This window comes from Mustela lutreola, chromosome 3, assembly GCF_030435805.1.
Source record: "Mustela lutreola isolate mMusLut2 chromosome 3, mMusLut2.pri, whole genome shotgun sequence".
NCBI classification, from domain to species: domain Eukaryota; kingdom Metazoa; phylum Chordata; class Mammalia; order Carnivora; family Mustelidae; genus Mustela; species Mustela lutreola.
Genome location: NC_081292.1, coordinates 145,740,175 through 145,759,100, shown reverse-complemented (window position 1 = coordinate 145,759,100; position 18,926 = coordinate 145,740,175). Strand labels below are relative to the sequence as shown.

The following is an 18,926-nucleotide window of genomic DNA, read 5'->3' as shown; positions in this document are numbered from 1 at the left end:
AATGTCAATCAACAAAGCAGTATTTTAATTCTGGTCCCTCTGTGTCCCTCTCCATAAATTTTATGTACTTTCCCCCAAACTTATAAAGCTTAATATTAAAAAGTACTTCTTACCTTTGAATTCCATCATAGGTTACAGTCTCAATGTAATCAAAACGGGAGTCAACCCAGTAAACACGCTTTGATACCATATCCAGAGTTATCCCAGCAGGCCATCCCAGTTTTGTTTTTACCAAGTCTTTACGGTTGGTGCCATCCATGAAAGCCCTTTCCAACCTAGGTTCCCCAGAAAGGCTCCCCCAATCTGAGAAAAATAAATAACTACAAAAAAGACAAACAAATGATGAAAGTCAGTTATTTTACAAGTTTATCTGGAAAATGTTGCTTTTTAGGTTGCATGTTTGGATCAATGGAAATTTCCTCTAGCTGATTAGAGAACATGGCAGTATAGAACAGCAAAGAAAAAAATCAGAAACTATGAGGGCCAATCAGGAGAGTCAACAACTCCAAGTAGCAACTATTAAAATTTTTTGCACTAATAGAGCAACCTCAAAATTCATATCCATCTTCTTAACTTTCTCCCCTGACCCCTGGCTCTGCCATTCATTCTCTTTTTTAAATCCAGGAAATTTTACAAATGAATTTTAAAATAAGCTATCAAATCATTTCCCTCCTTAATTCCCCATTGTAAGACATAGTCTAGAGAACATATCCATTATTTTCAAGGAAAGACAGCAAGATATCATGAAGGTGAAATGAATAAGCACCATTCACCAACCCTTCAGTAGCCTGAAGTTCACATAAACACTCTAAGAACCAACTTTGAAAATCTAGGAAAGAACTAAGTCTCCTGTAACTGCACTCAAATGTGGACATTAGGAAAATCTGAATTTACACCTGGAGATGACTGACCATTATCAATTCTGATGTGGTGATTCACACTGAGGTAATGAGGTATTCTCACTGTCATCTCAATCCCAGTTTGTAACAGGAAGTGATAAAAGGGATAGCTCCCATCTTCTTTCCCCTCTTTAAAAAAAAAATGCAGCTAAATCATGGTAGAATGATCATCTTGATAATGGTGAATCAAAAGTAACATTTAATTGTAACCATATGACTAGGTTGAGTCAGAACACAGAGTCCAGTCTCCTGGCCAGGCAAATGTGGCAAACACCAAAAATAAAATCCATACCCCAAAAAATCATGTATGCTTAGTACACCAATAGATGTACTCACTGAAAGCTTTTATGAATGGAGATATAAAATAATCATGGGTTTGAGAGTACAGACCCTACAAGAAATCAGAACCAACCTTTAATTAATCCAATGGATGTTTTACCTATAGGAAGAGACAAAGCTTCAAATATACTAAAATCAGTATGTTTTCATATCACTTACCCAACAGTTGGGTCCACAGCAATTCCCCTAGGATGCCCCAAGTTTCCAGTTATAAGGACAATCCGATGGCTTCCATCCAAATTGGCCATATCTATGCGGCTGACCTTGGTCTCTACCAAGTAAAGTTTATTATTAATCCAGTCCACAGCTAGATTCTCTGGATCATCAACAGAAAGAACTTCTTGGATGTCTAAGCCATCAAAGTTAACTGAAAAAACCTGAAAGAAAACCCAAAATTACACTTCTTAAACATTAACTTTGGCATTGTTTTCCTATATTCATTCAGTACAGCTATTTATGTTGTACCAATCAGTCATCTAGACTAAATAAATAAATAAATAAAACTATTTTACATTCTGGGCTACTGGGGGGGATAAAGAGTTTAATTTTTTTTTTAAGATTTTATATATTTATTTGACAGAGATTACAAGTAGGCAGAGAGGCAGACAGAGAGGGAGGGAGGAAGCAGACTCCCCGCTGAGCAGAGAGCCTGATGCAGGCCTCAATCCCAGGACCCCGGGATCATGACCTGAGCCAAAGGCACCCCAAAAGATTTCACTTATTTATTTGACAGAGATCACAAGTAGGCAGAGAGACAGGCGGAGAGAGAAGAAGGGAAGTAGGCTCCCAGCCAAGTGGAAAGCCCGATGCGGGGCTTGATCCCAGGACCCTGGGATCATGACCTGGGCCGAAGGCAGAGGCTTTAACCCACTAAGCCACCCGGGTGCCCCAAAAGAGTTTCTTTAAAAGTAATATGCAAGGCAACTATAAAAGGTTGGATTTGGGGCGCCTGGGTGGCTCAGTGGGTTAAGCCACTGCCTTCGGCTCGGGTCATGATCTCAGGGTCCTGGGATCAAGTCCCGCATCGGGCTCTCTGCTCGGCAGGGAGCCTGCTTCCTCCTCTCTCTCTCTCTGCCTGCCTCTCTGCCTACTTGTGATCTCTCTCTGTCAAATAAATAAAATAAAATCTTTAAAAAAAAAAAAAAGTTTGGATTTTTTTAATATTGCATTTCTAATTCTTGGTAGCTATTGAAAGTTTAATTAAAGAAAATGGATTTTTTTGTGGAGGAAGTGATGATGGTTTGATTTTTAGCTGTAATCAAGTCAGAATTGTTAATAATCCAAATTTGCAACTTTTATAAATTCTATGCAAGTTACCACTTATTTGAATTAAAATTTTATTAACAGTACAAGGAAATGTAAGAGGAAGAAATAAAATGTCATAACCCTTTACAGTTCTCTAAAATTTATGTTTTAAAAATCTCTGTTGCATCACTCCAAGTTGCAATTAAATCTATCATACTTTCCAAATAAGACAGCGTATTGAAACATGGCTGTTAAACAAAATGCCATCAATATTTGTTACCCAATCTTCAATTACAGTTCCATTTAGAAGATGCAGGTAAAATCTGATTTTTATCATCCAAGGAAGCAGAGCACTTTTTACATTTTAAATGATCAAGTTTCAAAAATTACTACCAAATGTCTATCCAGTTTTGAAAGAATGTCTACTCTTTCTTTTAATTAGGCTTTTGGACTCCATTTCGAATAAAATTAAAAGTTGCTCAAGGCTAATCCATATAAGAGACTGCTTTGTTTAATAGGTCACATGTAACAGTATAGCATGGAAAAGGTGCTGATTAACATAAAATATCTCAAGGGCCTTTTTTGTTAGAAAACAAAAGAACTTTCCTTTCCACTCCCCCCAAAAATGAAAAGCTATCAACACTTTGTTCTTGGGGTTCTATCAGCTCCCAAGCTATACTCCTGAAATTTCTAATTACCTTATTTTGCACAGTGTCAGTCCAAAAGACTCTGTGTAGATGATAGTGAAAATCCACACCCACAGCCACTCCGTGATTTTGAGACTGCACCAGCATCGAAAAGGTCCTTCCATGAATATCACCAACTAGCAAATCCCGACCATTGGAGAAGATAACGGAGGCCTGCTCAGCTAAATGTGAAGAAGGAAGGCATTATCACTCCTTCAAGAGAACAAACGTACGCGTATCACCCTTTCAGGCAAACTTAGAACGGATACATTCCTGCCTTTTCAAATGCTTCTTCTATGTTATCTTATTTGATTTTAAAATGAATTTCTGAGGCAGGCATATAGATGTCATTCTACCCATTTTACAGATGGGCACAGAGAGGCACGAAGATGCTTGATGAAGTGTCCAGAATCACAGTTAAGTTTGAACAGTCTACCAAGAACTCAAGTGCTCTGGCTGCTAGTCCAACATACTTACAGTGACACAAAGAGGAATACATCAGGTATTTTCAAAAATCCTCTATGATATGGGCATCTAACCCAGGAACTTCAGACTGTATAAAGCACAGAACGTATTTTATGGATTTCTGGGAAAATCACTGTGTGAAAATATGGCAATGATGGATCCAAATAAGCTTTACCTACATACTCACAAGCATGTAAAATGATGCAGGAATATCAAGGTTTTCATTGCAGTCTTATTTGCAATAGCAAAGGATAAAAATAAAATGATACAAAAGCCCATCAGTAGGGGACTAGTTAAATAAATAATGTACATCAAAAAAAAAAGGAATTTTATGCCACCAGGAAAAAAAAAAAGAATGAGGAAGAGGTCTCTATGTGGATACACACTGATAGCAAAATACAGAACTGCATGTGTCGTATACTCCCATAATCCGAAAAACAGAATTAGACTCCTAAAACTAATATTACACTGTATGTTAACTAACTGAAAATTAAATGAAAAACTTGGGGGGAAAAAAGAAACTAAAACAAAAACAAAAAATAGACTTAGATACCTGTATTTGTACATTCTTATTTATGAATGTAACAGTCTCTAGAATTAAAATAAACAATGGTTAATCATGGGAGAGGGGAAGTAGAGACAACTGGTCAGAGAGGAACAGAGATGGAGAAAGACATTTTTGTAATTTATAATTTTTGAACATTTGAATTTATTATCCTTTCAAAAGTAAATACATTTACTTGTTAAAAATCACTTGTACCAAAAAGTTAATAGACAGTAAATCAGGTATTTCAACACAAAAATAACCTGGAAATGGGCCATTCATCAATTCTATGAGCAGATAAATTTCAGAAGGCCACCAAAGGAACTTCAAGATCATGTGTGAGGAAAAAAGGAAGAAGAAAAAAAAGGGAAAAAAAACTGGAAAAAAGGAATAAAGATCATCTTATCCAGAAATGTATGACAAAATAAGGGGGTGGGGAGGGGAGTATCAGTTTTTAACAGATTTTCCCCATGACTTTCTGGTACTACAGTATTTAGACTATTTCCAACAAAACACCCAGAGTGAAGGCATTCCTCAAAATTCCAACCCAAATTTCAGAGGTCTATTTTGAATCAATCCTAAATTTTTCATAAACAATGCCAAAATTATTTCTATAGATACTTGTCACCCATGTTTGTGGTAATTTAATTAAAATGTAAATGTCCAAGTCATCTAAAATCGGCAAAAGAAATATATTCCACAATTAAATGTGGCAGCTGACACAAAAGCTCAGAAACAAAGTGAACAAGCAACAATATTTTTTTTAAAAAAATGACAAATGGTCATGATTAATCCATAAATTGGTCCTAATAATCAAAATACAAAATTAATGTGGACCCTTTCTTCTGGCAGCAGGGTCCACTCCTAATCTGTGATGATAAAACCCTACTATCCACATAAATGCCGATATTTCTTTTGTCATCTGTTATGGAAGGAGGATATTCATCATTTAAGTTTCCTGTTCAGTGGTATGGCAAGTGTCCTGAATTTACTTACAGGAAGTATTAGCTTTGCAATGCCGTTGATGCTCCAAGACATACCCTTCTGCACAGTGGCACTGGTGATGGCCAATTCGGTCTTCACACATCTGGTCACAAACTCCCCATATCTGGCAATCATTAAAATCTGCCACATGGAAAATAAACATTTGTAATTGCCTTTACCAGCATTTTTTGAGTGCACTATGACAAAAACCTTTGACCAGCTATACAAGAATGTGCTGAGGCTCATATCTAAATAAGCACCCTCTCTGGAGGTAGCACAGATTCTAGGCATACAATAAAAAGTAGGAATTCAGAACAGGCATCTTCACAGTACAGAAAATCCAAAAGCATTTCAAGTTCTTTTTTTTTTTTTAAATCTACACAAGGATTAATTTTACAGAAGATGCACAGCACTGCTTAGATTCACAGCCCCATGGTATTGCATTTGATTTATTCATATTAATAAATGTTAATATTAATACAAATATTAATATTTATTAATATTAATAGAAATACTATTTATTCTGTGATAAATTAATAAAATTAATATTAATATATAAAATATTTCAATGCTTTACAAAATGGCTGAATGAAAATATTTGTAAATTCTTCCCTTCAAAACTGTGCTTTCCAGTGTAATAGCCACTCGTCCACTATGGCTTCTTAAATTTGTATTTAGATTAACTAAAATGAAATGAATTCGGTTTCTTAGTCTCACGACATTTCAAGGGACCAAAAGCTACATGGGATCAGTGGTTACCATACTGGAAATGTAGGTACAGCACATTTCCACCACTGCAGAAAGTTCTACTGAACAGTGCTGCATCAGAATAAATTAAGACCTGCCTTATATCCAACCCTTCAAGAAGACAAACTGTAACTGCCATGAAGTATTTGGAAAGATTCATTTCCCCAGCTAGCTACCTTTCCTCTGATGTCAAAACTTACAACCAAAATTAAATTTAGATTAGTCTTAAGACATGACAAGTATCTCCTCTTCTACTTATTCATTAACTTATTATTCATTCAGTTAATAAGTATTCATTGAGAAGCCATTACATGACGGGGTGTTTATAGTCACAGTAGTTCCAGTTCAAAATAGTTCAGTAAAATTAACATACAAACAATACAACATGGGAGAGAGAGTGGGACAACGCAAGATATAAAGGGTCTTTCTCAGAGATCGTACAGCTTAAGGGGTACAAAGAATATCCTATCTTGGTAGACTGGTGCCAAATATTTCACTGACCCTCCCAGCTCACATCCACTCTTCACCCTCCTTCACCTTGTGGCCTTCCCTGGGAGGAAGACCATCACAGTCTATACCAATAGGTTCTCAGTAAATTATAATTTCTGAAAGCACTGTGCCCTCAGGTCTAAAATTCTCCACATTACTTGAATCTGAATACCCTTGCAGCAAATGTCAGCGTTGGGAATCGGGTTCTACCCTACTTTCTGGATGGCCCACCACCTCACAACTCCCTAGTTACAAAGCTCAAGAAAGTCCTGGGATCAAGCTCTTGCTTCCAATTTTCCCTCAAGACCAGATGTAACAACACTGGCCTCCGTATCTTTCTTTCCAAGAACTGTGACTAACCAAAGGAAAAAATTAATCCAATTTGGACATGACAAGGTGAAAGGCACATGGGTATAAATAAAAGGCCCTTCCTGATTTATCTCTTCTGTGTCCTTGCCTCAGCCCTGAGAAAGCACCACCTGAGGATTCGCCTCAGTAGAAACGAAAGTACAGGATATTCATCCTCAAATTCCCAGAATGTCATGACCTCATTTTGAATGCAAGATTGATGAGAATATGCTAAAGGGTCTGAAGCCACCCTGGGAGCAGCAGTTCTGATGTCAAGCAGAAGAAAACAAAAGGTAAAGAAGTCATAACTAGGAATTCATGGGTCCAAGCACCCGTCCTATCACCTGGGCTACAAGTACTTTAACATCTGAATGAGTATAAAATCACTGTCACTTTTAACTACTGAGTAAGAGTATATTCTCCATTATGGAGGAAAATGAAGGCTAATTAAAATCCATCACTAGCCAAAGTGAAAACAAGAAAAATGAAAGTAGACTTGAGGCTTTTCCTGAGAACAGAATAGTAGTGGAGGAAACTGTATAAATCCCTAAAACACCACTTTATAATACGAACTCCCATCCCATTACCTTTACCTATTTTCCTTTTCATTCTTTGTTGCCTTGCACCAACAGATACTACTTTGAAAATAGTTCAAAAAACCCTTTTTAGCTTGGACCCCCTTGGACATCTCTGATCCCTCTGGCTGTCTGAAATCCCCCCATGCTGAATGACCTCCTTGCCCTAACTCTGCATCACGATGTCATTCCGTCACCAAACAGCATGTCCCGTCAATCAGAAACAATAACCCTGGGTAAACTGCTTCGGCACGCCTCAGAGGCTCCATGGCCAGGTCAAGACTACCAGAGGCAGATGAATGGTAGAAGGACACAAGACTTCATGTCAGGATTACTCAATTTTATTCTTAATTACCACCGAGGCATTCACTGGGGAGCCATGTCTAAGATGACAGATGTCGCATAGGTTTCCAACACCTGAAGCCATGTAGAGTATTACAGGCATAGTGAGAGTATCTGTAGAACTGAAATGCTTCGAAGAACAAACAAGAACTACTTCCCCTAAAACCCCAGCTGAAACAAGTGTAACCAGTTTTATAATGTCACCTATTAAAATTAACGAGTTCTCTTTACCAAGAAAGCAAAAGATAATCTTCTTTGAAATAAATGCGAAATAAACTCAGCTTCAAAACTCAGGGGCAAAGAACACTTCTTTGGAAAACAGGGAAGAATCACAGAAGAAATCTCTGTAGGTGGCAAGGGGCCTAACACAAAAGCCCTCAAATCGCTGACTTTTGAGCTCATCTCCAAATGAAGCTAATGCACTAACGTCCCAGGCACATACTGCAGGGATTAAAAATGTCCACTATGAGAGTTAAAACTAGTGACACAGTATCAGATCACACCACCTCTTATGTGAACTGGGTGTGTTCTGTAAGTCCTGAAATTATGCCGCAGCATAATACTGGAATTTTCTATATTACATTTATTAATAGGCTAAATGTACAAAAAACTTGTGGTGACAGTTTTTCATTTATTTCAGATTGCAAAACGAAGTGCCCCAGACCTCTGACATACAAGTAGCCCTAGACACTTGGAATTTTTAACCCAAAGCTCATCACTGACTTAGACCTTGGGAAAAAAGTGTTGGAAAATGTGCTATCTAGATGCTAAAGTGCCCCCCCAAAAGAGGGGGGTGCTAAGAACAGGTTGTAGGGCATCACAAGACTAAAGTGGGGATTCTAAAAGAGCCATCACTTTTACTGAAAAGACTTCACGGCCTATCAAGTTCCAAATGCAAGGCAGCCCAGCCCCATCTCCTCTCTCAGGGCTGAGAAAGGAAAAAAAGAGAAGCTGACGGAATACTGAGAATGTGGCTTCTGGTATTTCTATTGGAATTCCTTTTCTAGTAAGAGAAAGGAGAAATGCCTGGAGAACTAAAAGACTGAAATCGAACTGGCAGCTGGGTGGCAATGGGGGGAGGGGGGCAGCGGAGGAGCCTGACATTTGCCAAAGACAAAGGAACAGGCTCACACCCACTGACAAGCACCACTAGGAAGAAAAGGAGATGTTGCTTTCGCAGCAATGCGGGGCAGCACAGGCAGAGGTCCTGGCATCAGAATACCGCCTAACAACTGAGGATATTCATGTGAAAAGTATTTTCAAATCACTTAAATGCATCTCCAATGTGATGATGGTGACGATAATGATGATATTAGTAATAAACACAAAAAGTGTCCTGATTTCATTCAATGCCTGTGGCAGGTCACACTCTTATTTACAGAAGTTTTCAAATGATTAGAAATTGGGGGGCTTCCTTAAGTATTTCAGAATTGTCTCTGAGGCTTCAGAATCTCTTGGGGTATCTTACATAAAGCCCATGTCGTGTCTCATAGTCATGTCTTGTCTTGTAACATGTCTTCCATCCAAAAAGTAACTGTATTGTTACTTGAGAGGAGCAATCAGATCCTGAGAGAACTTTGGGCTTGGTCCGGATACCAAAAACCTGAAACTGCCTCCTTCCAACACAAGGACAACCTCACTTGGATTACTTTACTAGATATAAAAGTCTCGTTTTTCTTGGCATATGACATATAATGAGTTCCATTATTATGGTTCTCAATACACTGAGGAATAAACTTTCTCAGAAGTTCCAATTTGTAAACCAGAGTTAATTTGTGGCATGAAACCTTCTTCTGGCTGTGAATAGCTTTTGATATTTGATAATCAAGTTGGAAGCCATGAGCTAAGACTGAAGACCGAATAACTTCATTAGATTTATCCAAATTCAATATTGTTGACGAAGTTTTATTAATATTTTAGAAATTACTTCAGAAGAAGCACTTTTGTGAATTTATTTATTATGTATGCCATGTCTGCTTTTGTTCAGAAAGCCCTGAAGAATAGCTTATTTCTAAGGAATATCGAAAGAACACAAATACCCTGGGAAAAATCTGAATCATCTATCTTTTGGAAATCCACAGATGATTACCAAACTGAATTTTTTTAAAGGATTTATTTATTAATTTATCTCTCTCTATCTCAAGCAGATTCTGTACTGAGCTCAGAGCCCCATTGCTGAGGCTTCATCCCACAACCAAGATCATGACCTGAGGTGAAACCACAAATTCACCACTTAACCAACCACCTAAGCCACCCAAGTACCCCTACCAAATTTAGTTTTAATGAATTATTACAGTTGCCTTCCAGATGCCTTTTTGACAGCACCAGTAAAAACAAAGTTGTCTCGGGGCACCTGGGTGATTCAGTGGGTTAAGCCTCTGCCTTGGGCTCAGGTCATGATCTCAGGGTCCTGGGATTGAGCCCCACCATCGGGCTCTGCTCAGCAGGGAGACTGCTCTACCCCACCCCCCCTGCCTGCCTCTCTGCCTACCTGTGATCTCTGTCAAATAAATAACCAAAATCTTTTTTTAAAAAAATGAAGTTTTTTTTTTTTTTTTTAACCCTTTTGGACACTTCCTACTAATAGGTTTATTGTTTACATATCAAAAATCAGAAAGAAGCAGGGGCAGCTGGGTGGCTCAGTCAGTTTAGAGTCTGACTGTTGATTTCAGCTCAGATCATGACCTCAGGGTCATGAGATCAAGCCCCATGTCCAGCTGGCACTAGGCATGGAGTCTGCTTAAGATTCTCTCTGTCCCTCTCCCTTTGCCCCTCCCCCACCCCTTAAAAAAATCAGAAAGAAGGAAAAAGAAATAAGAGAACTAAAAACTCATTGTTCAAATCCTAAAAAACTAAAAACTGATACTTGGCCATAGTAATTCTCCCATCAGAAGATCCCATCCTGATCACAGAAGGCCACAATGCCAGCTCACATCACAATCAAAAATTTCCTAGTGGGAGAAATCATTCTTATAATTCAGATAAGAGAGATGTAAGAACTATTTGGTACACCAGCATCCAATTCAATGCCAGCCAAACTAATAGTGTTTGCCCTTGAACAAAGCTTCAAGAAGCTTCAAGTAGAGGTCAAAATCAGGGGAATTAACAAACAGCATGGCATGGGCACTGATTGGCCACTATGGTCAGCGGGGCAGTGAGCTGATGATCCTTTCCTCTTAGGCAACCACTCTTTAGGTGCTTGTTGGAGGTTGGAGCACCCTGGAGAAGAGACCAGGCGAGCAGGGTAGGATAGCTGATGGGTTCAGGCAGCAGTTATTACCAATCACATGGATGTATTCCAATATTGAAAAACCAGTAGAGCCACACCAATCCTGCTTCCGAACACTTAAGAAGGAAACATCAAAGACTTCCTCCTTCATCAGGCTGTACACAGGTATCCATGGAGCTGGTCAACTCACTCAAAAGAACCACTCTTTTTGCCTTGTGCCCCTTGCAAGTTTCTCCAACTTAAAACTTCATATTGTCCAGGTTTTCTATGGGGACTATGTCCCTCTTTGTAATAATGACTGCCACTCCCATCCACAAGCACAAACACCTTGATATTAGAGATCACAGAAGCCATCAGTGCCACAGCACGGTGACAAAACATTCGACACTGCCACTTGTCACTTACCAACACAGCTGCGGGTATTATTCGGGTCAACGATAAAACCTGGGGGACAGTAACACATTCCTCCATTTGGTGACATGTGGCATTGGTACTCACAGCTCAGCAGAGAACACAAATTCCCATCTAAACAGAGAAAAACACTTTGTTAAGTGAATGGTGACCTCTGGACAAGACTGATGTACCTATAATGTAAGAATGTCTTTTACCAAACCTAAAACCCAAGAAAGCATGTAGTAGAGGCACAGAAATTATCAGCCTTCAAGCCTTCCTTCTTTATTATGCATGAAAAGCTCAACTCATATTTTTAAAATACAACTCCCTAAAAAAAAAAAAAATACAACTCCTTTTAAAATTTTAACTGTGCAAGTATAAGCCATCTTAAGTGCTCTTTACTGAAAAATCAGATCATAAGTCCATCTTTTTGTCTACATAATAGAAAAAGTCAAGAATTCTCAAGTGACTAGATTGAGAATAACATTAAACATGTTAATCATGGCTACTTCTAAACAACTTCTAGATAATTTACAGAGTGCACTATTGATGAAGTCAAGGTCTTAAGTTGTATTCCCTTACAGGACAGTCACTTGTCCACACAGTTGACAGAGTAATGGAGTACAGTCATAGAAGAAAAAAAAAAAAAAACTAGTTCAAGGTGTATGTCTCAAAAACCAGAAGCTTCTTTACTGAGTGCAGCCAGGTTAAGACTTTTCCATTAAGTATAAGCCAGGAAATAAATCTCCACAATATCTTTAAAATCATGGAAATTGCCATTAAAACCACTCTGTCTGAGTTTAGGAAAAAACACCATGAACATTTTATAGCTCCTCCCATCAAGAGATGGAGTCTGTTTCATCAATCCATTGAATCTGGGCTTGGCCAAATGATTTGCTTTGGCCAATAACGCTTTTAGCAAACATGACCTAAGAAGAGATTTAAAAGAGCTTACACACTAAGGTTCACCTTTTCTACTATCTTGCAGAAAGATACCAACCTAAGCTTTTACTGCAACATCCTCGACATGTGAGTAAGCTGGTCTAGGCCTTAAGAACTTCCTAGCCAACCCACAGAACTAAGAGAAATAAATAGTAAGTATTTGTGTAAGCCAGTAAGCCTCAGGATGGATAGATATGCAAATACTGATACTCTCTGTATTTGGGAATCTATTATAGAAAAACAGAAACATTGGGGCACCTGGGTAGCTCAGTCAGTTGGGCATCTGCTTTCAGCTCAGAGCATGGTCCTGGGATGATCCTGGGACTGGGCCCCACATCAGGCTCCCTGCTCAGCCGGGAGGCCTACTTCTCCCTCTCACATTGCCCTTGCTTGTGTTCCCTCTTTCACTGTGTCAAATAAACAAAATCTTAGGAGGGAAGGAGGAAGGAAGAAAGGGAAGAAAGGGAAGAAAGGGAAGAAAGGAAAGAAAGAAAGAAAGAAAGAAAGAAAGATCGATCTTGATCTGAAAGCCACCCAGATAAATTTCCATACTCACCACAGTGTTGCCCTTTCGTGCTATTGTTTTCATCTTCTCCTCCTGGACAATCTGAAGTCCCATCACAAACATTTGTGATTGGGATGCATTTTCCAGACTCTGGACAAGCCCATTCACCTGGGTAGCATTCACGAATATGGTGACTACTGCTTTCTGCAGGGGAGAAATAAAAGAATCACAGGCCGTATCACGGGTGGAGCCAGCTCTTTCTGATCCATGGGTCTACAAATGACCTAACTGGTACGTGCTAACTCTAACACTGATCTTTTACTGGGATTCTAAAGAGTGACAAATGGGGAGCACCAGGGTGGCTCAGTCATTAAGCACCTGCCTGCAACTCAGACCCTGATCCCAGGCTTCTGGGATCGAGCCCCACATCGGGCTCCCTGCTCTCTGGGAGGCCTGCTTCTCCCTCTCCCACTCCCCCTGCTTGTGTTCCCTCTCTCACTGTCTATCAAATAAATAAACAAAATATGTTTTTAAAAAAGAAGTGATGAATGATATTAAGTTCCATTCTTTCTAAGGTGGGGAGTTCTCAGCCAGGTTACAGGAGTAAGAAGAGACATGGACCTGAATTATCAAACTAGATTAATAAACCCTAGAAGAAAATTCAGTTATTTAAATCATGAATTACAGAACTAGACTTTATCGAGGTGATGCCAAGATTCCTGAGTTTTTCATCTGTTTTCATCTTTTTGGACCAGGATGTGCAGTAGTGGGTTGGGGTGGGGGTGGGGCTGTTTAATTTTTTTTTTCCTTTAGTGAAATGTCAATAATTTAAGAAAACCTGTGACTAACTGTAGGGAGACTACTTCTTGGACAACCAATACCAATGGATTTTCCCCAAGCATCACTCCCATTACTATACTTGCTTTAGGGTGTGAGTATTAGGAACTTCTGAACTGTTCAAGGCACTACTGGTGAAGGAGGTGATACTATTGGAATTTCCTTCTCAGAGAATCTTGAAACAATTCCCTGAGTAGCTGCCTTTCCAGCAACTACCAGTCCCTACTTCTTCCTCACATGTTCTGAGTAAAATAAGTCAACATGTATTGTAGAAGGCAGACAGACTGCCCCACCTACTCTACTTCATTGGTAAGAGGAAGAGATTATATTTCATACTGTAATTGAGTTCACTGTCTTTTTAAGAAAAGCTGGTGAAGTCACCTCCTTCTTCCCCACCAAGTTAATTAACCTACAGCCAATCCATAGATAATTTTTAACATAGATAATCCACACAGATAGAAATTAACAAGGGAAGTAGGAATACAAGTTCTGGAAAACACTTTAAGAAAATGCTTTTCAGGGATGCCTGGGTAGCTCAGTTGGTTAAATGTCTACCTTCTGCTCAGGTCATGATCCCAGAGTCCTGGGATCAAGTCCCACACTGGGCTTCTTGCTCAAAGGGGAGCCTGCTTCTCCCTCTTCCTGCCACTCCCCCTGCTTGCGCTTTCTCCCTCTCTCTCTCTGTCTCTCTGTCTCTCTCTGACAAATAAGTAATACTTTTAAAAAAGAGGCAGAGAGAGAAAAAGAAAATGCTTTTCAGTCAGAATCTCTCCTCCTTACCGCATCCGTTTTCATCGCTGTTATCCTTACAGTCGTTCTCTCCGTCACAAACCGCATTTTGACTAATGCAGTAGCCGCTGTGGCAAGTGAACTGGTTGCCTCTGCAGGTCTCATAGCCTGGAAAGAAACAACAGCTGCACTCCAAAGACAAAAACTGCTTGGGAAAAATCAAAGAGTTCACCTCACGGCCTAAACTTCTGTCAAGTATCTTAACAGAAAGACGTGGGAAAGAAAAGGGGGAGGAGAAGGACAAAGAAGGGGAGAAAAGGAAGAAAATAGAACAGCACCTGTGGGTCGAGGAAATAAACTCAGGTGCCTGTCTACGCTCTTCTCAAGATCACAAACAAGGTGGTCTGCTGTAGGCTGACACAAGAACACAGACTGATAAACGTGCCTCAGGCATGGCGATGCCCAGCGCGCCCTTACTTTATCACAAGCAGTGAACTGCTATCCACAACCAAACGCTTCTGAGTCACCCATTCCATGTTGTCACATTCTCTCTAATACTCTCACTGAAAAAAGCCCAGGGGCTAGAAGGGAAATCAGGCATGGCTCATAAAAAGTTCAGAGTGATGTTGAAAATATTTAACAAGGCAGAGGTGCCAACCAATCAAAACGGGTGTGGTGACAAATCATAATATACTAGTAAATAAATGACCACAAAAAGGTGCCAACTAATTTTGTGAAATTAGTAAAACTCTCTCAAAGAGACTTCAAACTACGGATTCCAGCAAAATGAGTCCAGAGCTGGCAACAGTGAGAGGTGGGCTGCATTGCAGGCAACGACTTGCGGGGAAAAAAAAGTTGGGTCAGAGTTAAAAAGCAGAGGCAACGAAAGCCATCTGTAACCACACTGACTTGCCTATCCCTCCCATTTCAGTGTGGTAAGAAATTTCAAAGTAGGGACGCCTGGGTGGCTCAGTTGGTTAAGCAGCTGCCTTCGGCTCAGGTCATGATCCCAGCGTCCTGGGATCAAGTCCCACATCGGGCTCCTTGCTCGTCAGGGAGCCTGCTTCTCCCTCTGCCTCTGCCTGCCATTCTGTCTGCCTGTGCTCGCTCGCTCTCTCTCTGATAAATAAATAAAATCTTTAAAAAAAAAAAAAAAGAAAAGAAATTTCAAAGTAAAGGGGAGAGCTGGGACCACATATCTTAGGGAACTTCCCCTCCCTTCCAAGTCCTTCTCTCACTCTCCTATCAAGGTTATCAGACCCATTCCTGAAGTATGGGTAATTTGAGAGCCGAGTGACACAATTCACCCTGTCCCATTGTGGTCTAAGGAAAAAAAAAAAAGCACACTATCCATCAGCAATCCTTCAACTTTCCACACTCTTGGACAGTAAAGGAGTCCAGGTCTCGCTTCGCTACTGAAGCTCATGCCACGGGCCCTAAATGATCTTCTGGCTCCATCTGCCATCAGACATAGTGACCCTTTTGTTCAAAAAGAGTAGTACAGTCGTCAGAAAGTAACAACAGGAGGACTCCTAGCAACCGAACCCAGTGTAAGGAAATCACCGTACTACAAGAATGCTCATCGCTGCCATCTTCGCAGTCCAGATAATGGTCACAGACGTAGGAGTGAGGAAGGCACACCCCACTGTCGCACTGGAACTCGTGGTATGCACATACCTTAGCTGTGTCACAAGGGTAGCAAGGGAGAGCAGAAAGAGAAGTTCAGTTCCACTGCAGTCATTTCATTTCCCGGGAAGATTTCTATCTCAAGCTTGAAAAGCGATTTTTATTATGCAGCAGCATGCTGGTAAATGTTTAACCACCAATCCTCCAGGAACAAAAAGGCCCTGACTTGGGAGTGTTTGCCAATTTCCATGGTGCAAATACTCCCACCGCGGCTGACTTCAAGCTACCAACATGAATTCACTGAACGCAAATTCGGCAAGAGGCTGTGGAACCTGCCAGCATGAGTAAGCCCCAGCACACCACCGCACGATCTGTACACATTACTTACTGCAATTGTTTTCATCAGAGAAGTCTCTGCAGTCAACTTTCCCATCACATTTCTGACTGCTGTTATAGCAGGCTCCATTGGCACAAGTGAGCTGTTCACACGTCTGGTAGTCTAAAAGAATGGAAACAGCACACAAATCTTAAATAAAGACATTTCTTCTGCACACACTTCTTAAGTGATTGCTACATGCGAGACACTGAATGCAGAGCATATATTGAACATGACCCTTTTGCAAAATTACAAAGGGGGTGGTATGCTAATGCGGGAAGCAGGGAGTTCTAGGAGAATGCATAGTGGAGGGAGACTGGAGCCCAGGGAAGTCTCCTTGAAGAAGTGACCTATGAGCTCAGAGCTGAGGAATGAGAAGGAATTTAACTTATTTCCAAAGGGAACCTTCTTTTACATAATGCAGATAACATCGCAGGAAGCCAGTGTACCACCACACGTGCTTTGAGAAATGAAGGGCTGTTTCTTTTGCTAGAGGGCTGTAGAAAGTAAACAGGCTTGTAGGTCAGGAAGGCTGGGACCTGGGGCAGCACTTAGTTCCTGTTTATTCTTACTCAAGCTGCTTATCCTCTCGGTGACCACTTCTTTATCCATACATTTGGGTAATTCACTTCACAGGGTAGAAGGACCTCAAAAGACCATTTCTCTTAAAGCATTCTCAAAAGCACCAATAACTGTTAGCACATTATACATATATGCTACCAAACAGATGCTTAACTCGGGTTTTCTAAGTGGCAGTGGAAAAATCAGGATGTCCTTTCAAGTCCTGCCCTCATGGGTCCCCAGACTTGAAGTGGGTATCTCTCATGATCCCAAATAAAGGCTTCATTCTGTTGGTTGTTTATGTTTCCCCCACCACACATGACATCCTCTAAAGATCTAGGATCCTGTCCTACCCACTTTAGAGTCCCCAAGCCTTAGTGTGGGGAATGGATGCCATTACTCAAGGTACTCTTGAAATGTTAGATACTGTTACTGACTTATCACAGATGAACTTTTTAGTTAAAAAGCTTTCAAAATATTTTAAGTTCTGCCTTTTATGGTGTTTAACATCCTCCTCCTCACAAATTGATACTTTCTTGGCCCGATTTTTCTTGTCATTCAAGATTGTTCTCATAACGATTCTCATAAATCTTCAAATTCCTCTTTACCTGAGGAAAAGGAAAAGGTCTCAAAAACTAGACAGTACAGTCTCACTTTCAAGGCTCAATTTTGCACTGAAGAACCTACTTTGAGGTTTCACAGACACAGAGGGTAATTTCTTGGAAAGTCTCAAATATGCATTCAAGTAGGAGCAGTGCATAAAAAATTCTGTGCTGAAAATATGTTAAACTTGTACTGTGTTAACTCACACTTTACTAAAAGATGGACTCTCAAATGATACTTTTCCATTTTTTTGTATACTTAAAGAAGCAGCCCAATTATTCTCATCTCCAGAAGTTCAACTGGACTATGTCTTTAAATACCTAAACTGCCAGTTATATTTAGTCAATCATATATTAAAATGGAATGCATTTAAAAATAGCTGATGAAGATTTTAAATTTTTTCTGAATTTTATTTTTTAAAAGTCCAAGAACCAGCTAGTGCTGAGGGTTATTGCTGTCTTTTCATCACTGAGATGGTATGCATTACAAATGTGCCTTCAAAGGGTCACACAACTCTGTTTATGAATTCTCACTTCAAGAGATGCAAGAGACCAGTGGAGTCTGGCCAGCAGTCACCCTCCCCCATGAGCCAGATAGCTCCTAGAGTCAGTATGCTGTCTAGCCTTTAAAGAGCAGAAGCAAGCAGGAGAGAGATCTTAGAAAAAACCATCTTTGCAGTAGGTAAGGTATCTGTGTATAGAGGAAAATTTATTTGAGCGTGGATGCTGACTACCTCATTTGAGGTTATTACGGTAGATACAAAGGATCTGGGACAAATACACGAAGTGGATCGCTTGTTCTCCCCATTCTGCTTTTTGAAAGCCAGTGCCATAAAACTGAGAAGGGAAGAACCACAGCAGTATCCACTGACAGGATAAAAGTTTACTGACACGCCTCATTCCCCCCAACAAACGACAAGGCCAGCTTGGTGTCATCAGGGAGAGTATTGTTATGGTCAGAGGTCAGCAGTTAGACACCCGGAATGAGGAGCAAATAGCTTTCTTGTCTCTGTCCACGCTGATAATGAATCTCTTCTCAATCAGCCAAAGAAGGACCTGCCTCAACTCCTACAAGCTTTCTGGTCTCTTCTACATGTAGTTAACTCAGGTATATGCCCATAGGAAACACTGCATGGAGTTACCTGACTTGACTAAATACTGAAAATATTTGGAACTCTCCAAAGGGTTCACAGAGGAAATGGTTCCACATCATTCACACTAAGCAAAATAAGAAATGAACAGATTCTATTTCCCTCAAAGATTTCTATTACAAAATGGTTAATGAGTTTTCATCTACCCCAGGAAATAAGAAGTCATAATACCTTGGGATTGGGAGATAACTAAAATCTTTTTTGGTTTATTTGCTGAGGAGGTCAGAGTCTAACCTTGTAAACCTTTTCCCATGCAGCAAATCCATCAGGTAGGTGAAATGTCCTGAAAGAGTTTAAGTAAAGAGAAGCGTA

At 40.0% G+C, this 18,926-nt stretch overlaps 1 protein-coding gene across 1 annotated transcript in view; it reads right to left on the bottom strand.

Moving 5' to 3' along the window:
- LRP2 (LDL receptor related protein 2) overlaps positions 1 to 18,926 on the bottom strand; it is a 200,754-nt gene that overhangs the window by 123,053 nt on the left and 58,775 nt on the right. The window contains exons 5-13 of the mRNA XM_059167105.1: positions 16,313 to 16,423; positions 15,867 to 15,980; positions 14,350 to 14,466; positions 12,784 to 12,936; positions 11,298 to 11,417; positions 5,175 to 5,303; positions 3,182 to 3,351; positions 1,398 to 1,615; positions 114 to 320 (exon numbers count right to left, since the gene is read on the bottom strand). Coding sequence (XP_059023088.1) covers positions 114 to 320; positions 1,398 to 1,615; positions 3,182 to 3,351; positions 5,175 to 5,303; positions 11,298 to 11,417; positions 12,784 to 12,936; positions 14,350 to 14,466; positions 15,867 to 15,980; positions 16,313 to 16,423 — 1,339 coding nt within the window. The remainder of the gene's footprint in view (positions 1 to 113; positions 321 to 1,397; positions 1,616 to 3,181; positions 3,352 to 5,174; positions 5,304 to 11,297; positions 11,418 to 12,783; positions 12,937 to 14,349; positions 14,467 to 15,866; positions 15,981 to 16,312; positions 16,424 to 18,926) is intronic.